Here is a 27,869-nt window from a genome sequence, read left to right on the forward strand (position 1 = left end):
AATGAATTTGCCAGGTTTTAGACTAATCAGCTGCAAACATGACAGGACAGCTTTCTCGAATTCATTCATGATAGGAAAGAACTCTCAGTTCTCTCACTCAACTGCCAAAGCCTACGGGTGCACCATGCCAGCCTCACTGACACTGTTACACAGCAATGACAAATCTTGTTGCTATTTGAGACTTAGTTATAAAATAACGAGAGTGTCAGCATCCCGAACTTTGATTGTGTGGTTAAATTCAAGCAAGAAACCAAACGGAGAACTGGAGTCATAATATATCACAACTAGATGGACAAGGTACAGATTGTTATGCCATACTTAGATGTCATCTGACAAACAACTGGTCTGACAGTCAATGTTTGGCCATTGGCAATATATGTACTGTGGAGTGCTTTTTACCCAATGGCCAAGTGATACTTACAACGGTTGATTATATTTCTCCTACCAGTGATATACAGGATATAACTGACTTCATTCTTTTCACTTTGCTTCCGTACTCAATTCAAGGTGCATCGCTGTTAAAGAAATATTTACATAAAATACCCATGATCATGAACGGTGATTTCAACGTGGACTTCAAACTGGAAAAAAAAGTAAACCATTAATTACTTTCCTGCAAGAAAGTTCGGTCTCACAATAAACATTAATCCCTCAATCTCAACTACAAGATTGGGTACATCAATCGACGCTGTTTTTAAGAAGTTTTTAGATACGTTGCAGTTGCAAGTATATGTCTCTTACTTGAGTTATCATAAATCCATTTTATCTTGTCTTCCAGCTGAAATTATGGAAATTTGTGAATGATGAATAAAATATTTAAAATACAAAAGTTCTTATTTCATAACCAAGATATATAAATCAAAATACCTAAATGAAATGCGAAGATTAATAACTTGAACGAAAATGACATCATTTCCGTTAAGGTTACTAACGAAAATGACGTCATTTCCAAGTAACCTTATTCACATGGTTTCCCATTAGTCCCATGATCCTTTGCGCAATCTCCTCTCCCAACTCCATTTTTCTTTGTTATGTAATGGAAATGAAGTCATTTCCACATCGCAAAATCATGACAAATTGATATCACTACCGTCCGAAATTTAGTAGGGGTCGCTAAAGATGTTTACACATCAAAAATATAAAATACACTCCATATAGAACAGATGAAAAGGAAAAGACAAGAATTAAAAGGAAATGGGGGGGGAGATTCTGCACAGCCCAGCCTGTGTCAGCAGATGATCCCACCTCGCACCAGCCTAAGGTTGGCAGGAGATAGTAGATAGGAAAAAAACACAGTGGTCATTCAGTTTTCTATGATGGTAGAATTATAAACTGCCCAAGTTGAAGGTGATGATGCAGATAATTACTTGAACTAAATATGATGGTAGTAATGGTGGTGGTGGTCTCATGAACTAAAGACAATGGAGGTGATGACTTTGACCAAAGGTGGAGTTGGCATAGAAGCAGTTCCAGGAACTGAAGTACTAGTGATGAGATGACTACATCCCATGACAGCTTTATCAGCAAAATCTTGCAAAAGATCAAACTTTGGCTTTTGGCGTCCAAGAGAGAAGATTCAATTCCAGGAGAAATTGATTGACACAGAGCACACAAAGATTGATGAAGATCTAAGTAATAGGGACAGAACATGATGAAAAGAAAGAGTGAAAAGAACGTGATGCCAGTCTTCTAGGCTGCCACAGTTACAGAGGGGAGGATGAAACAAATTAAACATAAGTTTAGCATGAAGGGAACCATGGCCAGTTTGAAGAAAAAAAGTATGGAGAGAACAGACTTGGGCAGATCCATTTTAGAACAGACTTTTGCAAAGCAAAAGACACAGATGAAATTAACTATCTAGTGATATAACTTTGGAAGAAGACCACTGTTCTTGCTAGAGTTAGACTAGGTGGTTCCAGCTATGAGTTTTTCAGTTTTAGAACCATAGTAGATATAACCCCAGGGGCTCACATCTGGTGAGTATGGGCTTGGCACACCCAGGGTCCTGAGCTGGATATCATCATTCTCTTCTCTTTCTTGGTGATTTCCTTCTACTTCTGATTCTCTCTCTCTCTCTCTCTCTCTCTCTCTCTCTCTCTCTCTCTCTCTCTCTCTCTCTCTCTCTCTCAGGGTAACTCAAATTTTTTTTGGCTGGTGCAGCATAAGCCTCAGGCTTCCTTGCACCATATGGCTAATAATAATAATAATAATAATAATTACAAATTACATCTAAAAGTCAGCAGAAATGCCACGTCTAAGATAGAAGGATAAACCTTGATAAGCAATTTGGTGATCCAAAGGTAGGCAACTATTTAGAACCTGTAGTGCACTGTCAAGATGGTGCACCAGGAACAACTTATCATTAAGAGCACACACACCTTTGAACGGAAAAGAGTATCTCTTGGATAGCAACCTTCTTAGTATACAAAAACCAGGTGCCAGCACCATAGGTACAAATCGGAACAAATGCCACTTTGTACAAAAGACGAAGGATATGGCAGTTAATACCATAGGATTGATGCAACATACAGACAAGTAGGGAAGTATAATTGATTATTTTATCATGAAGGTGCAAGACGTGTTCCTGAAAGTTTAATTTATGATCTAGAATAATAGCCAAAAATTTATGTGTGTCAACCATGGAGAGAGAGAGGGCACAAAAATGTTTAACTGTGGGAGGGCTGGAAATGTTACAGTTGCCTACCTCTAAGACAGAATATTTTGGTCTTGTCAGGCAAAATGATAAGTTGATTAATAACAGATCAAGATCACAGATTGTTCACAATGTTACTGGCAGTACTTTCCAGAGAAGAATGAGAATTTCCAAAAACAGAAGTGTTAGGACATCAGCATGCAACTTTAGGAGCACTGCCATATGCCCTATTATTTATGACACTATTAATGATTATTTTAAACTTCTGTATTATATATATTTATATATCTGCCAGTAAATCAGCCCAATTATTTAATTATTTGTGTAGAATAGTCAGTCTGAAATCTTTTACATTTTGTATGACCTATAATAATCACATTAGTACCTGATGAATAATTCATTATTTCATCTAAAAAACCTGAATTAACCCCAGGGACGACTCACATCTAGTGAGTATGGGCTTGGCACACCCAGGGTCCTGAGCTGGAGCTGGATATAATCATTCTTCTCTTTCTTGGTGATTCCCTTCTACTTTTGACTCTCTCTCTCTCTCTCTCTCTCTCTCTCTCTCTCTCTCTCTCTCTCTCTCTCAGGGTTACTCGGGAACTTTTTTTTTTTTCCTGGTGCAGCATAAGCCTCAGGCTTCCTTGCTTCCTTGCATCATATGGATAATAATAATAATAATAATCATTCAACATATTTCTATCTCTACTTTTTGATATACAAGAAATGTATCTTTCTTTTCAATCCCCAAAACTACTATGCTGGAATGCTGTTGTTGTTATTTGGTTTTTAGGAGCATTAGCAACTAAGGCCATATTGCTCCAGGAATATGCAGTGGTCATTCCCTGACCTTTCCACATCCTCCGTATTTGGTGGTGACGGGCTTGAACCCCGGTCTAATCAAGAAGCGTGTGCTATGCACTGCTGCTCCTTCCCACCTGGCTAAGGAGGTGCCCGCTGGAATGCAATGCCTTTGGTAGTTGCAAAGTGGAACTTTCTTTACTGCTTAAAGATTATAATTTTTTGTAACTTTTGAGTTAAATTTAGTAGTATGATTATTATTGTTGTGTGAATATTATTATGCGAGGTGATCTGATTGAGGTGTACAAAGCCTTGAATGGGTTGAGCATGCTCAATGCTGATGGGATTCTTCCTCTTGCTCAGAATAATCGCTGAGAGGGCATAAATTCAAACTGGGGAAAGACAGTTGTAGGATAGATGTGCGGAAGTTTGCCTTTAGCCAGGGGGGTGGTTGATTGTTGGAACAAACTTCCATCTGTCATTGTAGAAGTTGATAGCTTAAATAGATTCAAGGCAGAACTAGACAAACATTTGGAGTGAGTGTGAGTGGATGGATGAAATGAGAAGTGGTGTGTGTGTGTGTGTGTGTGTGTGTGTGTGTGTGTGTGTGTGTGTGTGTGTGAGTGAGTGAGTGAGTGAGTGAGTGAGTGAGTGAGTGAGTGAGTGAGTGAGTGTTTTTTTTTTGTTTGATGCTATATAAGCTTGCTTTCTTGCATCATGTGCCTTTGCTAATGCTAATGCTATTTGTGTCTCTCTGATTAAGCTGGTTACTAGGCCTTTGAAGTTGTTTAGAAAAGTTGTTGTTATTTCAAATAAGAACATCTGAAATCTACTACCACTATTGATATAGACACTATTGGAGGTTTTTTATATAGTTTTGTACAAGTATAATCAGCACTGGACGTGTTTCTATTAGGCCTATAAGCTATAAATTTATAACATTACAAAAGTTTTTATAACATAAATTTAATAAATCTAGTCGGAAGCATGATTTAGACTAAATCATGCTTCAGATTAGAGCAGCAAAACAGCAGGAAGGCTTTGGTTGAGGAGAGAATCTCCAAGGGCAGTCTTCTACAAATCAGGATTATGTTATGTGTCATTTGTACCCACTTTGCAAAGAAATGTTTAGCAGGACATGATACAGTGATAGGGGATGCCTTCATATGTATGTTCATTGCAAAGAGCATGATGAGAATAAGTGCATATTCAGAATTGCAGTGGGATTATACAAGGCTCAAAAAATAGGATTCATTCCCCTGCAGGATTAAAAGAGAGGATCCTCTCAAGCCCTCAGCCATCTACCCCAACATTCCCCAGTATCAGAAAACATAACATTTCTGCAGCAGAGTTCCTTGGTATCTTGGGAAGTAGCTATAATTGGTGACTCAATTGTCAAGGAAACAGAAAATACATAGTGCAAAACAGGCAGGTGGGATAGGACTAGCAGGGAATAGACATATTCCAGTGGATGATATAGAGCAGCTATCATCTTTTAAGGGCACAAAAGGTGATGTTGTACATAGTACTAAAGATATTAAGAGTAAGAGATCTGAGGATTTAATTAACAAGTACAGTGCAATATTGGAAAAAAGTTGCAAGTTCGGATTCAAATTGAAAGTGTGTGCGCGCAATTCTGTCCAAACATAATAGGAGAGAATACACAAGGAAAACCTTGTCAATCAATTCAGCACTAGAGAGAGTGTGCAAGCTCATGGGGATAAAATTTTTTCAGTGCCCGTTAACAGAAGACAAGTTCTACAGGGATCTGATTCGTCGAAAATATAGAAGGGTTGCAAGAACAGCTGCTGATGCCATCTAAGCAGTGTTAGGTGAGTTGGAAAACTGCTAGCTTGGGAAAATACACAGACTAACAGATTAACAATACTACAGGCAGATATGAAAGTGATTAGTTGGCCAATAAAGCAGCCTATAAAGAAAGGATTTCAAGGTCTACTGGGCCCTACTGAAACTAGCAAATATGTGAGATGTATTAGGGTTACTAAAAGTAAAAACAGTTGCATGTATATTAGCATAAACACTAACAAGTGCAGATGCACAGCAAGTAAATTTAATGAAATCAAGGTACTGGTCAAACGCATACATTTTGAGGATTTCAGAGACATGGTAGCAGTAGTAGTTGTAGTAGTAGTGGCATGCAAGAAAGCAAGCATATGAGCTTATGTAGCATCAGCCAAAAAAAAAAAAAAAAAAAAAAATTACAACACAATTCCCTCTAAATGTTTCCCAGTTCCTCCTTAAATTTATTTAAACTATCAATTTCCACAATGACAGATGGAAGTTTGTTCCAGCAATTAACCACCCGCTGGCTAAAGGCAAATTTCTGCACATCTATTCTACATCTGTCTTTTATCAATTTTAATTTATACCCCATAAGGTTCATAATCTGAACAAGTGGAAGAATCCTATCAGAATTCAGCGTGCTCAACCCATTCAAGGCCTTATACACCTCAGGCAGATCACCTTGCAGGTTCCTAGTCTCCAACAGCTGCAATCTGCAGAAATTAAGCCTCTCTTGGTAAGAGGATCCCTTCATTCCCATCACCGATCTTGTTGATCCTCTCTGTACACACTCAAGCAAATCTACATCCTTCCTAAAATGAGGCCTCCAGACCTGTACACGTACTCAAGGCGTGGCCTGACCATTGCCTTATACAGAGGGACAATCACCTCCTTTTCCCTGCTAGCAAAATTCCTATATATCATTGAGAAAACCCCATGACTTGCCCGGGCAGTCTGTCTGCATTGCTCAAAAAACTTCATATCTCACTGCACAATTACTCCCAGGTCTTTTTCATTTTCTACCAGCTTAAGTGTAGTACCACACAGTTTTTACATTTCTCTGGGGTTACTTCTACCCATATGCAGTACTTTTCATTTGTCAATGTTAAACTTCAGTTGCCACTTCTCAGCCCATCTGCCCAAATTTTCTAGATCCTGTTGCTGTAGCACACTGCCATTACTGTCATTAACAACCCTGCCAACCTTTGTATCATCTGCAAACTTCGACACTAAGCCTGATATACCATCATCAATACCATTGATAAATAAAAAAAAAACAACAGTGGACCCAACATTGAACCCTGTGGGACTCCACTAATAACATTAGTCCACGAAGAGCAGCACCCATTGATTACCACCATCTATCTTCTCCCACTCGACCATCCTTTTATCCATTGTAGCAATTTACCCTTAATCTGCTCCAATTTGTACAGTGCTCGTCCATGCGCAACAGTGTCAAAAGCTTTCCTGAAATCCAAGTACATGACATCAAAATTATTTTTTGCGTTCAGTTCCTTTGTAACCACATCAAAATATCCAATCAAATTTGTCAGACAAGACTTCCCCTTAACAAACCCATGCTGTGTCTGAATTATTGCTGCAGTCTTGTCTAGATGATCCTGCAATGCATCTTTAATGACACCATTATTTTACCCGGAACAGAAGTTAAACTAACTGGTCTGTAATTACTCATCACCCTTCGATCCCCCTTTGTGAATTGGGGATACATTTGCGCATCTCTGGTCCGTGGGAACCTCCATTGAGTCCAAGGATGCCCTCATAATTATGGCTAAGGGTTTGCTTACTTCCTGTACCGCCTCCTTTAATATAACTGGATAGATCCCATCCACCCCAGGTGCCTTTCTTATGTTTAACTTCAACAATTTCTCCTCCACTTTGCTCTCAGTTATTACAAAATCATTAAGCACCCTGCTACAATTTGATAACCTTCTGGTATTTTCAAACCTTAAAAACTCATGTGTGAATTTAGATGCAAAATACTCATTCAGTTTTTTGCTATTTGAGCAGGATCATCAACAGTCGAACCATCGATATCAAGTGGACCGATCAGATTCATTCACTTCCTTTTAGAGTTTATATAAGGAAAGAAATCCTTGCTGTTTTTCTTAGCATCCTTTGCCAAAGGTTTCTCCTAATCTACCTTCAATTGCCTAACCTCATTTGTGACTTGATTACAGACTAGCTTATATCTACCATAGGCTTCTGTGTCGCCTGATAATATATATGCATCCCATGCATTTTTCTTCTCTGTCACGAGTCTCATTAGTTCATTTGACAAACAAAATAGGCTTAAAACATGAACAATATTTCTTAATAGGTATGAAACTTTTAGTAGCTTTCACGATTAATTCCTTGAATGCTTCCCACTTAGAATTTGCTGTTGGTAACATCATCAGTTGATCCCACTGTAGAGAATTTAAAACTGTCTGAGACCACTGTACTCACCTTTACGGAAGTGAAAACCCTTTCCTTTACCCCTGATGGTAATTATATCTTTAAGTAAATCCCACATCAGTATACTGTGATCACTGCCACCTAGTGGTTCCTTTATCTGCAAATTCTTAATACACGAATGATCACTGCTGATAACCAGATCAAGCGTATTACCCTCTCTGGTTGCCTCTCAGACATGCTGCTGCAGAAAACAATCATCCAATAAATCCACAAAAGTCTTACTGGTGTGCGAGTGACCAATCCACAAGTTCAAGTTAATATCTGGGAAGTTAAAATCCCCCATTATAAGACATTCTGTTTTACTAGCCCACTCTATTTCTCAGTCCAATTGTTCATTGTACTTATTCCAGTCATTAGGCCTATAACACAGTCCTACTCTTATTTTTGCTTTCGAAGTGCTTATGTCACACCAAACTTACTTAACAGTGCACTGTTCATCTATATCAACTGGATGCACTTCTTTTCATTTTATGTTTTTCTTAATTAACAGCATAACACCTCCTCCTTTCCTATCCTGTCTATCCTTTCTGTACACATTGTACTCCCCAAATTCCAGTTTTGCATTCCTAATATCTCTGTGACACCACATCTCTGATATTCCAACAGTATCTGCCTTTGATGTCTTGACCAACACTTCAAATTCATCAAATTTATTTTCTATACTTCTAGCATTGGTATACATGCACCTATTCTTAGTTACCCTAACACATCCCATATACCCACCTGTTTCACGATGACTGCCATCAGTCCCTGAAACCCCCGGCACCCCTATCTCCAGGCTGCTGCTTATTCTAATAGAAGTAGTGCAAGAATCACCTTCACCTCTGCCTGCAGCTAATTTTAATCTTTTAGTCTGTGAATCTCTCCAAGCTAGCAGTTTTCCGATCCCACCTAACACTGTCTCGATAGCTGAAAAAAATTCTACCCCGTGAGCCTTGCACATTCCCTCCAGGGCCGAATTGATTGACAAGGCTGTCATCATATACTCCCTCCTATCGTGTCTGGGCAGAATTGAAGACATTTTCAAATTTAACCCTAACTCACGACTTTTTTGCAAAATTGATCTGTACTTGTTAAGTAAATCTGCAAACTTCCTACTCTTAATATCATTGGTGCCAATGTGTGCAACAATATCGCCCTTTGCCCTTAAAAGATGATATAGGCTTCACAACGTCATCAACTTTTGTCCCTGGCAGACATACCCTGGTTCTATTCCAACTATCCTTTTTACACAATATATTCCCCATCTCCCTGACAATAGAGTCACCAACAATAACTAACTCCTGTGGGACCAGTGCATTCTGCCTTGGAGATTGCCGCTGTGTTGCCTGATGCCCAGGAGTGAGCTCTGGTGTTGAGTTGGACAGCTGAGAGCCTGACGGGCCCCTCATATTAATTTCTTCGAGGGCATCTAACCTACACCTCAAGCTCTCATAGATGCCCATTAGAACGCTCAGTTGACGCCTAATTTCTAGACATTCTCTGTACCTGGCACACACAAAGACATCCTCCTTGGCTAGATCATGTTCTGTTCCAGAGAGTTCGGCAATCATTTCACAAGTTGCGCATTTTTTAGGCTGTGATGCATTGGAGAATCACCCCCCCTCAGTTCTTCCCCAAGTCACAGAACTCCTGCCACTTCGTGCCCATTGAGGAGCCTCCGTACCCACGTGGGAAGGAGCAGCAGTCCATAGCACACGCTTCTTGATTAGACCGGGGTTCGAGCCCGTCACCACCAAATACGGAGGATGCGGAAAGGTCTGGGAATGACCACCGCATATCCCGGAGCAATATGGCCTTAATTGCTAATGCTCCTAAAAACCAAAAAAAAAAATAACTTTGTGCCCATTGCTTTGCTTCTCTAGTCTGGGGCATGATATTTTAAATTAATAAGATCAATAAATTTAATTAATTAATTTTCAATACTACACTATCTAATAGAATCCTAAATGCAGTGATGTGTATTATGCTATATATTTTTATGTTAGAGCTATCTAGTTACCACAATTAAAAATTTGAATTCCCTACCACCCCATAGAAAAACAATGGTGCAAGATTCGAATGAAACAACGATTTTACATATATTAAGTAGTAATCTACAAAAACCCTTATCTAAATTAAAAATAAAAATAACCGGCGTAACTAGAACTATAAGGCTATTTATAAAGTGCAATATAAAATAACAATTAGGTAAATAAAATGGCAAACACTTATCGCTTTTTTGGAGCCTGTAATTCACAGCTGTAGTTTTTAAAGAGCATCAGCACCCTCCAATGTAGCATTTACCTAGCATTAAATGTAGCATTTACCTAACAATGTAACTACTGTTAATATCAAAAGAATAGTGTCACTCAGATATAAGTGATTCAATGAATATGGAGAGTACAATGTGTACAGAAAGAGGAGGAGGAAGGGAGAGGGTTATGCTCATGTTAAGAAGCATGTAAAATCAAAGGAGGTGCATCAAGTGGATATGGATGGTTAGAACATGAATGTTGTGGTCAATTTGTTGACATAGGCACCAGGAAAACAAAAAACATTGGAAGGAGTCTGCTATAGGCCTATTCATTGGGATGAGTATAATGAAGAGTTGTAAAGATATGAAGTGGAGCAGTAAATCAGAATTTCATATAATAGGGGGGGGGATTTATTTGAGATATTGACTGGACTATGTAGGGTGGTAACTCACACAGCAGCAAGAATTTTGTGGATTTACTGGATGATTGTTTTCTATACCAGCACGTTAGAGTGGCACCAAGAGGAAGTAATACTCTTGATTTGATTATCAGCATTCTTAATGCTGATAACCAAATTAATGCAACCTTTCATGCATTAAGAATGTTCAGATAAAACTGCTAAGTAATCATAGGGTACTGATGTAGCATTTACCTAACAATGTAACTATTGTTAATGGCAATGGAAGGGGCTTTTGCTTTCGTGAAGGTCACTACGATGGACCTGTTGGCATGACTTTTGTTCCAGGGAAAATGACAGTGGTTTCAGACATTTTTTAAATTATCTGCAGTGCAACTAAATTCTAAATGAGAATTAATCAAGAATCAATGCAATTGTAGAAACTAATATGCTTTTTATATCAAGTAAGAGATACTGTTCAAGGTTTACACCTAAATGGATGGTAGATGAACTGATGATATTTGTACCAAAGAAGAAAAGTGCATGGCATGCATATAAATTATCAAGTGATACAGAAGCCTATGGTGGATATAAAGTAGTCGGCAATCATTTCTTGCCAAATCAAACATTTGGCAAGCTATGGCAGAAATGATAAGCCACTAAGAATTTGAAAGTGTCTGCAATTCTGCCCAGACACGATAGGAGGGAGTATATGATGAGAGCCTTGTCGATCAATTCGGCCCTGGAAAGATTGTGCAAGGCTCAAGGGGTAGAATTTTTTTCAGCCTGGACTGTACTTGTTAACAGGAGAGATTGCTTCTACAGGGATGGGATACACTTAAATAGAAAGGGTGCAAGAATATTTGCTGATGCTATCGAGGCAGTGTTAGGTGGGTCGGAAAACTGCTAGCTTGGGGGGAGACAAAGACCAATAGATTGACAGAAGCCACTGGCAGAGGTGAAAGAGATTCTTGCACTGCTTCTATTAGAATGAGCAGAAGCCTGAAAAACAAGATGCATGGTATTTCAGAGACTGCTGGGAGCCATTGCGGTACAAGTAAACACATGGGTTGTGTTAGGGTAGCTAAGAATAGAAACAGGTGCAGGTATACTTGCGTGTACACCAATGCTAGGAGTTTAGTAAATAAATTTGATGAATTTGAGGTATTGCTCAAAACATCAAAGGCAGATATTGTTGGGATATCAGAGACGTGGTGTCACACAGATATAAGGGATGCAGAACTGCAATTTGGGGAGTACAACGTCTACAGAAAGGATAGACAGGATAGGAAGGGGGGAGGGGTTATGCTATTAGTTAAGAAACACATAAAAACCAAGGAAGTGAAGCCAGTCGACATCGCTGGACAGTGCAGTGTGGAGTCAGTTTGGTGTGACATAAACATTGGGAGATCAAAATTGAGAGTAGGAGTGTGCTATAGGCCTAATGACTCTGATGAGTATAATAAGGAACTGTACAGGGAAATAGAGTGGGCCAGTAAATCAGAGTGTCTTATAATGGGAGATTTTAATTTCCCAGATATTGACTGGAATTTGGGGGCTGGTTACTCACACACTAGCAGGGCTTTTGTGGATTTATTGGATGATGTTTTCTACATCAGCATGTTCGGGAGGCAACTAGAGGGAGTAATACTCTTGATTTGATTATCAGCAGTGATTCTTCATGCATTAAGAATCTGCAGATAAATGAACCACTAGGTGGCAGTGATCACAGTGTGCTGAAGTGGGATTTACTCAAAGAGGTAACTACCATTAGGGGTAAAGGGAAGGGTTATTGCTTCCGTAAAGGCGACTACGATGGACTGAGACAGTATTTAAATTCTATACAGTGGGACCAACTGATGATGTTACCAACAGCAAATTCAAAATGGGAAGCATTCAAAGAACTTATCTTGGAAGCTACTAGGCTTTACATACCAACTAAGAAATATTGTTCAAGGTTTAGGCCAAAATGGATGTCAGATGAACTAATGAGGCATATGGCAGAGAAGAAAAATGCATGGGATACATACAAATTAACACATGACACAGAAGCCTATGATAGATACAAGTTGATATGCAACCAAGTTACAAAGGAGGTTAGGCAGGCGAAGGCAGATTACGAGAAATCCTTGGCAAGGGATGCAAAGAAAAACAGCAAAGAGTTCTTTACTTATGTAAACTCTAGAAGGAAGGGGATGAATCAGATTGGTCCACTTGATATTGATGGGTCAAGTGTTGATGATCCTGCTCAGGTAGCTAACAAACTAAATGAATATTTTGCATCGACATTCACACATGAGGAGTTATTCAGCGAGGGGAATGCCAGAGGTGTATTCAACTCTAGCAGTAATCTACAGAATCTTGAAATAACTGGGAGTAAAATGGAGGAGAAACTGTTGAAGATAAACACAAGAAAGGCACCCGGGGTGGATGGGATCTATCCAGTTATATTAAAGGAGGCAGCAAAGGAAGTAAGCAAACCCTTAGCCATAATTATGAGAGCTTCCTTGGACTCAGGGGAGGTACCCATAGACTGGAAATGTGCAAATGTGACCCCAATTCACAAAGGAGGATCAAAGGCTGACACAAGTAATTATAGACCTGTGAGCTTAACTTCTGTTCCATGAAAATTAATGGAGGCACTGGTTAAAGAAGCACTGCAGGATCATTTAGACAAGACTTCAGTTATAGCTCAGACACAGCATGGTTTTGTTAAGGGGAAGTCTTGCCTGACCAATTTGATTGGATACTATGATGCAGTCACAAAAGAACTGGATGCAGGAAATAACTTTGATATTATATACTTGGATCTTAGAAAGGCTTTTGATACTGTTGCACATGGAAGACTGCTACACAAATTGGAGCAGTGTGACATTGGAGGCAAATTGCTGCTATGGATAAAGGGGTGGTTGAGGGGGAGAAGACAGAGAGTGGTAATCAATGGACACTGTTCATCGTGGACTGATGTTATTAGTGGAGTCCCTCAGGGCTCAGTGTTGGGTCTATTATTGTTTTCTGTATTTATAAATGATATTGATGATGGTATATCGGGCTTAATGTCCAAGTTTGCAGACGATACAAAGGTTCGCAGGGTTGTCAAGGACACTACTGACACTATGCTGCTGCAACAGGATCTGGAAAGGTTGAGCAGATGGGCTGAGAGGTGGCAGATGAAGTTTAACATGACAAATGTAAAGTACTACACATGGGAAACAGCAACCCCAGAGCAACGTATCAACTCTGTGGTAATACACTGACAGTGGTAGAGAATGAAAGGGACTTGGGGGTGGTTGTGCAGGCAGATATGAAGTTCTCTGAGCAGTGCAGACGGGCTGCAAGAGTAGCTCATGGAGTATTGTCAATGATATACAGGAATTTTTCCAGCAGGGATAAGGAGGTGATTATTCCATTGTATAAGGCGATGGTCAGGCCACACCTAGAGTACTGTATACAGGTCTGGAGGCCTCATTTCAAGAAGGATGTAGAGCTGCTGGAACGAGTACAGAGAAGGGCAACAAGATTAGTGAATGGAACAAAGGGGTGCTCTTACGAAGAAAGGCTTAAGTTTTGCAAATTACAGTGTCTGGAGACTAGGCACCAGCGAGGTGATCTGATAGAGGTGTATAAAGCCTTGAATGGTTTAAGCATGCTCAATGCTGATGGGATTCTTCCTCTAGCTCAGAAAAATCACCTGAGAGGGCATAAATTCAAATTGAGGAAAGACAGATGTAGGATAGACGTGCGGAAATTTGCCTTTAGCCAGCGGGTGGTTGGTTGGTGGAACAGACTTCCATCCCTTGTGGTGGAGGTTGATAGCCTAAATAAGTTTAAGGCTCAGCTGGACAGGTATTTTGAACGAACAGAGGGGTGAAGTGGAAGTGGGTTTTTTTTTTTTTTTTTTTTTTTTTGGCTGATGCTGCATAAGCTTGCTTTCTTGCATCAAATGCCTCTACTAATGCTAATGCTAATGCTAAATAAAACAACAGAGATTTCTTTACTTATGTAATGACTAGAAGGAAGGAGAAGAATCACATTGGTTGATTAGATAAGAATGGTTTAACTGTTAATTATCCTGCTCAGGTTGCTGACAAACTGAATAGGTATTCTGTATTTACATTCACACAAGGAGTTTTTAGAGATGGGGATGTTGGACACGTGTATCAAATTCAACAGGAAGCTGAATGATTTTTTGTAATAGGAGTTTTTAGAGATGGGGATGATAAAAACAAGGAGTTTTTAGAGATGGGATGCTGGACATATGTGTCAAGTTCAACAGGAAGCCGAATGATTTTTGTGATAATTGAGAGGAAAGTGGAGGAGAAATTGTTCAAGGTAAATGAAAAAAAAGGCAACTGTGGTGGATGGCATCTATCTAGTTATACTAAGGAAGGCAGCAAAAGATGTAGGCAAACCTTTGGCCATAATTATGAGAGATACTCACTGGAATCCAAGGATGGATTCCAGTGAGTTCCCTTTAAACTAGAAATATGTCAATCTATCCCATATTCATAAAGAGTGTGACATTCGCAAAGTGTGACATCCGTAATTACACACCTGTTAGCTTGAATTCACTTTCAGGGAAAATAATAGTCACTGATTAAAAAAGTAATGCAGAATTATCTAAGACAGGAATGCAGTTATACTGCAATCATAGCATGGATTTGTTAATGGGCATTTTGTCTGACCAATCTAATTGGATACTAAAATGCAGCAAAAAGGAACTGGATGCAAAACATAATTCTGACATCATATACTTAGATTTCAGAAAAGCTTTTGATACTGTTTAACATAAAAGATTGCTATACAAATTGAAGCAATGTGACATTAAGGGTAAGTTACAACTATGGATTAAGGGGTGGTTCGTTGGGAGAACACAGATAGTTGGTTATCAATGGACACTGCTTTTTGCAGACTAATGTTACAGTGGAATCCTCCATGGTTCAGTACTGGGTCCATTGTTGTTAAATTGTTGTCCATTGTTGTCCACTGGGTTAAATTCATTAAATGATGCTGATGAAGGCATATCAGGCTTAATGTCTAAGTTTCCTGATGATACAAAGGTTGGCAAGGTAGTTAATTACAGTAATCAAGGTATGCTACTGCAACAAGATCTAGACAAATTAGTGGAAGTGGCAACTGAAGTTTAATATTGATAAATGCAAGGTACTTCATATGAGGAGCAGTAATTTCAGATTAATGTACCATGTAATACCACACTGATATACAGGAATTTCACCAGAAGGCAATGGTCAGGCAACATCTTGAGCACTGCATGCAGCTCTGGACGATTGGAGATCTGATTGAGGTGTTTAAGGCTTTGAATGGATGGAATAAACTCAGTGGAATCCTTCCTCTTGCTCAGACTACACACACGAGGGGGCATAAAATCAAACTGAGAAAGCAAGGTTGCAGGACAGATGTGCCGAAATTTGCCTTCAGTCAGTTGATTGTTGAAACAAACTCCTATGTAGGAGTGGGTCAGTTTAGGAAATTCAAGAAACTGTTGGAATTGATGAACAGGTGATATAGGAAATGTTAGGGTTTTTTTGTTTTTTTTTTGGCTAATACTATATAAGCTTGCTTTCTTACATCATTTTCTACTATTAATATCAATATTAAAAGCCACAGATAATTTTAAATGTATTATTAAAATAACATTTACTATTATTATTATTTCTCCCTGATGGGGCAGTTCCACCCCATGTGTGCAGGTATTGGTACCAAGTGCATACATTCATGTCGTGTTACTGTTGGTCAAGGAACTCTGACTATCCTAGAGATGTTCAGGATTGCAACTTTCTGGAGTTCCTTGTACGTGTTCTCTGGGAGACATATTACTGCCAGGCTGTTATGTAGGATCTTTGGCACCATACCAGTGGTTGACACAATGATTAGGAGGGTTGTTACTTATTGCATATGCCATATCACTTTGATCTATATACGTCCTGATCTTTTCTGGAAGTTGAAAGTGTTTGTATTGCTATGTCAATCAGATAAATAGCCTTTTCCTTCTTGTCGACAAAGGTTATGTCAGGTCTGTTGTGCAGGATTGTCTTGTCCATTATTACAGCACAGTCCCAGTCAGGGCTGGATTTAGGTATTGCGGGGGCCCCTAAGCACAAAATTTTTTGCCCGTCCCCAAAAAGGTTTAATTTTAAAAAATCTAAAAAATACACTTATTATTATCTCTTTATATATAATAAATATAAATACATATGCGACAAAGAAAACAATTACTTACAAAGTTAAAAATATATATTATATTTCCGATTTAAATACATTCATTCACATCAAAAACATCAAAATCATTATAACATTTTTTTTCTACTTTTGACGGTGGAAAATTGGTCGATTATATCGTTGAAGCAAAGAGTTCGCAGCTTATAGTGTTCCATACTCAGAATACTTAAGTCGACTAATTTTTCCTGAGACATAGTTGTGCGCATATAGTTTTTTATTCTTTTCAGTTTACTGAACAATCGTTCTCCAGTTCAGTTCGATATCATCAAACTTAAATACAAATGTAAAATTGTTTCAATGTTCGGAAATGCTAGAAAAATGTTGTCCTGGCATATAAGATGGTACAGCTCTTCGTGACTGAACTTGGCATTAGGGTATGTGCCTTTCACATATGTAAAAAAATTTTAAATTTCAACAGTAAAATCAGTATTTAGATCTTTTGGATATTTCTTAAGCAGCTGATTTATGTCATTTATAAAAATAAAAAATATAAGTCAAAAATAAAAACATGTCCGAAATACTTTTGTAATCTACAGACCATGTTTTCAAGTTTACCAATAACAAATCTATTATTGGAATGAAAGATTTTATTCGAAAGTTTTCTTTTGGGGTTATATTTTCAATAACATCAGTTGCATTGCCATCATTGACTTGTTTCTTCCGTTGCTTTCTTCTAGATGTTGCAGGTTTATAATCAACATTTGGTAAGACTTCTATTGCTTTATGTTCGATACAATCAAACTGATTTCGAGTATCTTGTACAAAGGTTGTAAGTGTGGAGTACAGTTTCAAACATGTAGTGATGGACGTCATTGGATCTTGAAGAGTTTTAGATACTTTATGAAATTCATCTAAAATGTATATCCAGAGCTTCAACATAAAAACGAATTCCAAAGTCTCCATTTTATCAGCTATAGATGCAGCTTCATGTCGTGTTTCTCCTTTCTCATCTTCATTTTCAGAAATACTACTCTTGTGTCGGAAAGTCGTTTGAGCTTTAATACCTTGCAACCTAATATTGTAATAACTAATATTGTAAATTACTTACTTAATAAGAACTTATTAATAATATAAATGAGATAGAATACAAGGTTAACAGATATGTTTAGGTAGATGCAAAGTAAAATAAATAGTTCATGTTATTAAACAGAATATTTAAGTTAATTTTATGGAATAAAATTAGTCAATTTATACAACATTTATATTGTTAAAATAATGGAAATTGCAGTATTTCAATATATTATACTTGGAAAAAACTCTATCAATCAGTATATTAAAATTATTATATATTCTGTTGTTTACAAAACGAGATATTAGATACTGTAGATTGATATTAAACAATGATTAGGCTTGTTTTATTTATGACACAGTTTATGAACATCAGATATAATAAGGAAAAGAAACTAACCTATTTCAATGTATTTGATACAAATGTAAATAAATTCAGATGCAAAGACGTCCATAAATTATAACAGACAACAAGCTGTTAGTTAGGTTATAAAACTCAACGAGAAACTAGGTGACTGGCAACACACCTTAACTCAACTATAGCAGTTCCTAGTAGTGCCACAAGGGCGCTGCCAAACCTTTCCATGTAGCCACGGATCAGTGGCATTTCTAGTTACTTTTTGTTTTATGTCTAGACGCTAAGCTACCGCCGAATCGTTATGTCGGGAGCTAAATCTTGTAATTTTGCCAAATAAAATCTAAAGTAATCGACATCTTTTTGTGGGAAATTATGGGATTTTTTTCTGGGGCCCCTTGATGGGTGGGGGCCCCCAAGCTACTGCTTATTTTGCTTATACGTAAATCCGGCCCTGGTCCAAGTACAGCTTGAGTTGGGGTCTCTAGTTTGCACTTGTAATATGGTACACTTTCTTTGATCAACTGGTATTTCCTTGCTAGCTTCTGAGGTATTATCTTGGCTACCTGGTCAAGCCCTACGAGTGTACTGAGACTGGGTGATCACCTTGCATCCTGCTGTGGTCTGTTGGATTGTTTCTGAGGCCAGGTGGATTGTTGACATGTGTCATCTGACACTCCAGTTCTCTTTGGCAATGTATATTCAATATGGCGTTGATTACCTGGTCTTGGAGGGCAAGCATGAATCCAGTCCTGGGAAAGAGCATCCCACTTGTGAGCTATGCACTGCAACCCATTTTATTTATGTGGTCTCTCGTAATGGAGGTCATTGTAGTCATCTTTCTAATTTCATTTGTTCTATCTGGGCGGGAGGGGATTCCTTGCTTAGGATGAGTAGGGTATGCCACTTGTCTATCTTTCTTATGGCCTGGTAGAGTGCTGTTGTGTTTTTCTGGAAAATCCTTCAGGTTAGCTATTGCTGTCTTCTGTTGTTCAATGAGGTCTATCAAGTCCCTTCTTTCTGAGCTACTGTCAGTCTCTCCATGGCTGATTTCAGGTAGTGTTGGCAACTCTTGGTCATCATCACTGTTCTGTCTTTCTCATGATATCCTCCAGCTCAGTGTTAGTCCAATCTATGATCCCAAAGGAGTATGTTGGTGCTGGGACTGCATAGGTGTTTATGGCTTAAACTGTATTCCCTCATTTAGCTTTGCTTTGAGCAGGCTTCTGAGACTATAATGGTATTTTTCAGTCAGGCTTGTGCTCTAATTTCTGAGCCTGCATAAACCACAGGTATTTGTAGGTCTCTGCCCATGTCATGGATTTGATATCTTTACCAGTCTGCAGCTGCTATTTTCGGCCAACTTATACCTCTAATACAATCTGTGGGCCTTGCATTTGTCTAGACCTAATTCCATCTTGATATCACTGCTGAATTCGTTTGTGATCCGGAGTAGTTGCTGGAGTTGCTTCTTGGTTGCTGTGTAGAGCTTGATGTCATTCATGTACATCAGGTGGGAGAGGGTGTACAGGTTTTTCCTTCCTTCTTTGAGGGTATATCCATGCTTGCTGTTGTGCATGGCAGATAGTGGGTTTAGTGCTAGACAGAACCACAGTAGGCTAAGAGCATCTCCCTGAAAGATTCCTCTGCTGATGAGGATTGCTCTGGTTGTGATGTTCTCGACCTTGATAATGGTACTCCATTTTGCCATGATAGCTTCTATGAATTATTTCACTGTTGGATTGACTTTGTATATCTTCAGCATCTCTGTTAGCCAGCTATGAAGCACAGAGTTGAAGGCCTTGCACTAATCGATGTAGGAGGCTGTGTACAGGTTGCATGCTTCTTGTAGGTTTGATCTATAACTGTGGTATCAATGGTTAATTGCTCCTTGCATCCTTTCTGCTATTCAGCCATGATGTTCTGGCTCTCTATGTGGTCCGATCTCTCTCTCTTTGGTCTGTATTTTGCCAGGTTCCTTGTATCTTGATCTTTAGCCTTCATTATAATTATTACTATATGGTGCCATAAAATAAATTTTTAACATTTTAAAATTAATTAATTGTATAATTTTAATTATACAATTAATTATATATTATGTAAATTTTAATAATTTTTTATAAATAAATACAGTAAACTCTCACTATTCGTGGGGGTTACGTTCCTAGAAATGCCGCGAATACCGAAAACGCGAATACTGAGTTATGGCTCCCATAGTAATAAAGGGGTTCCGTTCCAAAATATGAAATACAGTATATAAGAAAAACTAGTCAAAAATTGTGTCTATGTATGTATTATATGTACCTTCATAATATGACTATGTCCATAGACAGTACATAGTGAAATGCAAGCATATGGCATCGAAATGAAAATAAGAAACAATTTAATATTAAATGTAATATTTATTAGAAATTTCAAACCAGTGCTTTTGCTAGCAAAAAAACTTATCCCGCCAGTGCTATCACCAGTTTCGCTAAAGTGTTGATAGAGGAGTTTTGCCTTTTCATGAATGATGAGTGAACGTAACAGAATTTTATTTTGAGTTCGGTCTTCTATCTACAGATTTAAAGCTTTTTCCGTTTTTTTCTAATTTAACATCACGAGTTACAGAGCAAATTTTTGAAGCAATCGCCGCGTTTTCACGGACACTACGGCGGATTTTTCCTTCCGATTTCTAGATTGATCATACCGTTGACTCATTGATTTTATAATGTTTTGCCACCGAGGAGACACTTTCACCATTAGAAATTTTGTCTAATAACTCAATTTTATTCGCTAATGTCATCACCTTCTTTGATCTTTTCACATTTCCCTTGTTATTCGTAGCCATATTTTTGTACGGGTTAGAAAGAACTTGTCCACAATAAAGTCACTTTCTTCCGTTAACACACTCGAAAAAGTCTGTTTTACACTGCAAAACGGTAGATTTATCACTTTTGTAAGCATATCAATTTATAAATTGATATGCTTACAAATTTATAAATTGATAAATTAATCAATTTATAAGCATATAAATTAAAAGCAAACGACGAAACATGCATGACAAGCGCATAACACACACTGAACATGGATTAGCGAGAAACATCCACGGCGGGATTTTGTCACCCCTCTCCCCCCACCCACTGAGCGCTGTTTTGACCGGGAAAAAGAATTTTAGCCACGCCCATGTTTTTTTATGGCGGAAAATGTTCAGGGCGCTTTAAAATTCACATTTTTTTAGGTTTCATTTTATACTAAATCAGCGACCGCGAATACAGATACCGCGAATAGCGGGGGTTTACTGTATTGTTAAACAAAAAAAACACTAAGAAGCAACCGTTCAGATCCTTTTTAAATGAACTAGTTCTTTTTTTCTTTTATAGCAGGGCTACAACTTGAAATTGTTCTACGTTTAGGAACTCTCCAATGAATGTTACATGAATAAACAACTTAAATTTTATAAAGTTATTTGTGTGAACAAATGAATTTGCTTACACGGTGAGCAGATTTTATTCATATTTCTTGATGATTAGCTTTTGATTAGCAGTCATGGAAAACACAGGATATGGCACCTCAGAATCAATTTGAGAACTTAAAGCTTAATCTTAACAAACATTTTTCCATCCTTTAGCAGCTAAATGAGGCATGACAATTACTTGGAATATACTGATTTTAATGTATATTCTACATACCAGTATAGTGTAGCACATTTTTTATAAAAATTCAATATATATATGTATTCAACGTATAGTGTTTGCAAATTTACAATACAATATAAGAGGAGTATTTTTTCTGTAAAATTAGTGTTGCTAATACATTATTCAAACTTCTCTGAACCTCAATAGATCCAGGCGAATATATGGAAAAGTTAATTATTTTTATCTACAGGTTGTCCACAAATCTCCTTTACAAAACTAAAAACCTTACTGTATGAACAGCTTAGTTAAAGTTTTTATCCACCAACCAGAAAATGTGTGCACTGCAATAGATGGCAAGATAATCACAGAACTAATCAGGGCAGAATTTAGCAACACGAGATAGTGTAGCACATACTTTCATTCAATGATCTGCAGTCTGACACTACTGTTATGTGTAAATTTTGAAAATGATTTAAAAAGAAGCCACAAGTAGACCTATAGTTCTGCAATGGTATGGAAAATTCAAAAATGATGCATGTTTGTGCAATCATCCCAGCCAAGATGGTGAATGAACAAAAGTCTCTGAGAGTGCAGTGTACCCAGTTCAAGGAAATTTTATACAAAGCCCAAAGAAATCCATACAATGTGCCAGTCGTGAGCTTATCAAGTCAAGGACAAACTGAGGATGCAACCTAACAAGTTACAGCACATGCAGAAGCTGTACGTAAATAATTAAACTTGATATGCCTTCACCAATACAATCGTTTTTCATTTTCAGCTAGCTTCATCACCTGGAGGTGGTTTCAGGTTTATATCATATATCCTATTGATACAATAACATTTAATTTTTGTAAACAAGGTTGGAGGTCATCTTGTATTTCCATTTTCTTGCTAATTGAAAAAACTTTTGATCTTGATATTTATCAGTAAAGCACATTACAATTATAAGCATAAAACTCCAGAAAAAAAATTTAAAAATAATAAATATAGTACAAACTCTCAAATCAGGTAAACTTGGGACTAAACTACTCCTGGATTTTTGAATAAAATCTTAAAAATTGTAGCTTCTTTTCTATTTTCACATAAGATGATACTGAAAAACTTATAAACATTTTATTTTTATTGGGCTACAATTTTTTTATTCTTATGTAAACCCCAAACACGAGAGATATTAGAACCTATAGTACTTAGTACTGTGCTTGGGTTGGAGGTTGAGAAGACGAAAGAAGATATTTGTTGACATTGGACTTCAACTTCTGTAGATTGTAATTTTCAGGAAATACGTATGAAGGAAGGTTGTTCCAGAAAACGGCAGTTGAATGAATAAATGAGGAAGATGAAAAGTTGGTTCTGTGAGTTTGCCATAGGACAGTAAATGGATGTTGGCTGGTGGCGACACGGGTTCGGACTGTTTTGAAAGAGAGAGCGGGAATTATAGAAGCCAATTCAGACGAACAGTGCCCATGGAAGTATCTGTTGAAGAGGCATGCAGCAGAAACAGTACGTCTATGAGAAAGCAAGTGGAGAGACTCGGTTAGAGATGAATCATTAATTAACCTAACTGCCCTCTTCTGAATGGAATCAAGAAGCCTGAGAGAGGTTTTGGGGGCACCACCCCAGATGTGGGAACAATATTCCATGGCAGGGCGGATTTCCGATTTATACAGAGTGAGCAGCTGTTTGAAAGAAAAGTAATGCTGCGAGCGAAAGAGAAAACCAATTTTTTTAGATGCAGAGGAAGAAATATTTGTAATGTGCTTGTGCCAAGAGAGATTAGAAGTCAGGGTAATCCCCAAAAGAGATATATCATTTTGCCTAGAAATCGGAGTGTCACTAAAGATAAGCATAGGAGCAGAAGAATCCTTTTTTGAGAGATATAAGACAAGACTGAGTTTTAGAAGGGTTGAAATCAACTAAGTTGTCTTTGTCCCACTGGAGAATTACCTGAAGATCGGAATTTAAGGAATTGGTAACAGATTTTCGAGAAGTTGAAGCTGATTGAGCACGACAAGGTTTCTCAAAATGGAGAATTACCTGAAGATCACATTTAAGGAATTGGTAGTAGATTTTTGAGAAGTTGAAGCTGATTGAGCAGGGCAAGGTTTCTCAAAATGGAAAGTGGAATGCAATGTGCTATCATCGACAAAACTATGGATAGGATTTCCAGTCAATGGAAGAAGGTCATTAATATTCAAGAGGAAAAGAGTGGGGGAAAGAACTGAACCTTGGGGGACACCGGCATTAGCAGAGAAGTTAGAAGACAGAGAGCCATCTTCCATCACCCTCAGTGAGCGATCAAAGAGAAAACTGGATAACCAATTACTAAAAACAGTTGGCAAACCATAAAATGGAGCTTGTTTAGAAGACCTTTATGCCAAACATGATAGAAAGCCTTTGAGATGTCAAGAGCAACTACTTGTGTTTCACCGAACTTTTCCATTCAATTAGATTAGTCCATAAATGGGTAACATAAGCCAGAATATCACCAGTGGCTCGACACTGACAGAATCCATACTGGCGATCGTTGATTAGACGGAAGGTTTCTAGGTAGTTTAAGAGTTGGTGGTTAATTGGTTTCTCCATTACTTTAGAAAGAGTAAAAGTAATTGCAATGGGACGATAATTGGATGAGAGGAATTTGTCACCCTTTTTAGGAACTGGCTGGATATGAGCAAATTTCCAAGCAGAAGGAAAAACACCTTTGGAATAAGAAAGTGAAAAAAGGCAGCAAAGAATAGGAGTAAGTTCAAGAGCACAGGTTTTGAGAACAAGTGGAAAAATACCATCGGGACCTGGAGCTTTCTTAGCATCAAGATTCTTCAAAATCCTTCTGACATCCTTTTTACGGATGACCACAGGAAGCATTGAATGGAGCGTGTTGGGAATGGTGGGAGGTGTTTTCCCAAGATCATTAATACATGAGTTGGAAGAAAAATGGGATGCTAGCAGGTCAGTGGGAGCAGAGATGGGCAAAAGTTGCGGCCAATAGATTTGGCAAGAGACCAGAATGCTCGGCTATCATTAGGGCAAGAAGAAAGTTTTCTACTCTTAGCCTGTTGAAAATCTAGTTTGGACTGATTAATAACTGCTTTACAATTTTTGCGAGCTTTGGTGTAGGCAGAAAATTAAACTGAAGAATTAGAAACAAGTCAATTACGATACGCAACATTCTTCTCTTGAACAGCCTTAGCACATTTATTGGAAAACCAAGGTTTAGATAAAGGATGAGATTTTAAAGTGGAGTGTGGGATAAAGGATTCCATTCCTGCAAGAATAATTTCACTGACACGATCTGAGATTGTGAAATTGATTTGAGCTTTGAAACAGTAATCCGACGACGGCCGACCGGGCTAGCCGAGTGGGTAAAGTGCCTGTCTGGCAACCCAAAGGTCGCGGGTTCGATTCCCGCCTCGGGCTTGGATCAAAGTACTGCAAAAACCTTGGGAGGTGCAATATGGCCACAGAAGCCGATGCGCCAACAACTACCAAATCAAAAAAAAAAAAAAGTAATCCGACCAAGGAAAAGAAGAAAAGAAATCTCGCAGGTCATCCCATTTTGCATTCTTGTAATGCCAAACAACACGTGGTTGGGAATAGCCATGAGATAAAGGTTCCATTGGAGAAGAGACAATCACCAAGTTGTGATCTGAAGTGCCTAAAGGACCTCTCACTTCGACCGTGTACTTAGAAGGGTTGTTTGTGGGAAAAAGATCAAGCGTATTGGCTGTATGATTAGGATTATCTGGTATTCTTGTAGGTAAATGAACAATCTGTGCTAGGTCATTAGTAATTGCAAAAGCCTCAGCATCTCGACCAGCTGGGTCGTTGTGACTAGAAAACGGAAGCCAGCTGGAGTTGTGAACATCAAATCGCTGGAGAAAGTCAAGTTGCAAAGAGAGGAAGTCAAAGAGCTCCAAGTGATTAGTGGAGTTGGGAGAACAGTAGAGACAACAGATAAATCTGACACAATGATGTAGTGAGATTTTAAGCCAGAGAAGATCAAAGAGAGGAGATTCCAAATTGTCAAGTCTCTGACAGGGAATATTAGAATGGACATATGCACAAGTATCACCTTTGAGGCGAATGGAATCATCCAGCGAATAATTTGGGCATCTGAGATGAGCAGTAGTTGAATCAAACAATAAACTGAGATTCTGTCAGAAAAAGTACAGGGGGTTTGGCAGACTGCAAGTGGAAATGGACATTGTTGAGATTAGAATTGAGACCACGTATATTTGTGAAATTAATTAGGAAGTGCTTTCTGTACAATATGACAATGTGACATGCTGTACAATATAAATAAAATAAAGTGAAACATATGCATTAATTAAACAACAATCCATTAATGACAGTGAAGAAGAGAAGGAAAAAATGGTCATCACCTAGTGTGTGTAAACACTGCTCTACCATTAATATTCAGATTCCCCTCTGTTAATAATTTGTCACTTCCTACCTAAGCACAATGTCAGACACAACTGTAAACATATTCATAGGGCTTGGAAGAAACAGCAATATGACTAAATGCAAGATTGCACAATCAACAGAGATAACAGGCTTCCAAGGGAATGATAATAGAGTACCATAGAGTAAGCAGTTGGTCTGCATGTGACATTTCAATGGCGCTGAAGATTCTATGTCAATGATTAGTGTTGCCATCTGCAAATGGAAGCAGATGACATCACTAACAGATCTGACTGGTGCTGAAACTGTCATGAAACAACCTGGAAAACTTCCAAAACTGATGGAATGTGACAGTAGAATCCTGCAAAGAATTATCAACTTGGAATGCAAGTCAATGTTGTCACAGCAAATGTTGTCAGTACTAATACAATGCACAGAATGCTGCCAGAAATGAGCTACCATGGTCATGCAGCCATCCATAAGCCACCAATCACTGACCAATGCCAGACACTATCTATCTCGGTGCAAGGCCTACTATTCTTGGTCTACCGATGGAAAGCTATCCTTTGCAGTGATGAATCACAGTGCACAGTCTATTAGTACAATGGTTTTGCCTAGATATGGTGGATGCCTGTAGAAAGTTACCTGCCAGACTGTATCATCCTGACAATGAAGTTTGCTGGTGCAGTGTGAAGGTCTGGTGCTGTTTTCTAAAGCAACACCAAGAAAATTGATTTAATATCATCTATGCATGTGAGAAGAAAGATGTTAAGAAGTAAAATTCATATATCAAAAGAAATTATACTAATCTATTTTTAATAGTTGCATAAACATACCAATTTGAAAGCGACTGGGTTTATGCCTTTTTGGTGTCACCTGAATAGGTAAACAATCATCATCAGAAACACTTAGTCTTGATCCATCTGGAACATGAGAATGAACCCAAGTTATGCTTACAGGGCTGTGTACTGTAGAGATATCTTCTCGGCCATCCAGGTTAACCTGCAATTTCATTGTTATATATTTATGTAATTTTTGCTCACTGGCATGTGCCCAGATGGCTGGTAAATAAAAACTAATAATAATAATTATTTATCTATACACTATAAACACATCTATTAGTAATCCCCAAGTGCTATAAACACATGCCCATTATTTATGCAAATGTTATTAAATCTTTAATACTAATGACTTTTGTAAGATTGGTATTCATATGATTATAAATGAAAAATTTCTGGTACAACAAATTACATATTAACATTATACATAATTTTAGTTTCGATAATCACAATGTCTTGCAAAGGGTTAAAATGAAATATAAATATATTTCCCTATCACAGACAGTAAATTAATTAAAAAAGTAAGGATACCTTTTTAAGAATCACAAAAATCTACATGGCTTGCATAGTCTTCCTGCTGCAGCAGGAAATACTATTACGACAGGCTTCTGTATTGGTCAGCTTCATGATAAGTGTAAACATACATTATTTTTCTTTAATCAACAGTCATTAATTAATTATTTTTAATTTAATTTTATTTCATTTAGTTTCTTTTCTCTGATTATGTACTACTGGTAACAGATTCCTTGCAAGCAAAACTTCATGTAGTTACAGCACTCCATTTATGTTGTAAAAAAGCATTTATTTCAATATAATCAAAACTGCTTTTATTTCCTAATCTATTCTTATGAATTCATCTAAGAGCTTGTCAATTAAGCACATTAGAAGGGAGAATGAATGACGTAAAATGAATTACTGAAATTTTCACTGTTACAAAGGATTCCAGAACTATAGACCATAAAATCCTTCATATGTTCCACCTTCAAAGCTATTACAGCAAAGGTCTTCAATGTGAGTGTCATTCAATGTGGGTTATTTTA

The 27,869-nt window shown here is 37.9% G+C and overlaps 1 protein-coding gene across 1 annotated transcript in view; it reads right to left on the reverse strand.

The window, feature by feature from the left end:
• The window catches only part of unc80 (unc80, NALCN channel complex subunit), a 1,843,891-nt gene that overhangs the window by 1,378,111 nt on the left and 437,911 nt on the right, over positions 1-27,869 (reverse strand). Inside the window, exon 18 of the mRNA XM_090378420.1 lies at positions 26,827-26,992. Coding sequence (XP_090234546.1) covers positions 26,827-26,992 — 166 coding nt within the window. The remainder of the gene's footprint in view (positions 1-26,826; positions 26,993-27,869) is intronic.

Source organism: Mastigoproctus giganteus, chromosome 7 (genome assembly GCF_048544385.1).
Source record: "Mastigoproctus giganteus isolate SK-2022 chromosome 7, ASM4854438v1, whole genome shotgun sequence".
Taxonomy (NCBI): domain Eukaryota; kingdom Metazoa; phylum Arthropoda; class Arachnida; order Uropygi; family Thelyphonidae; genus Mastigoproctus; species Mastigoproctus giganteus.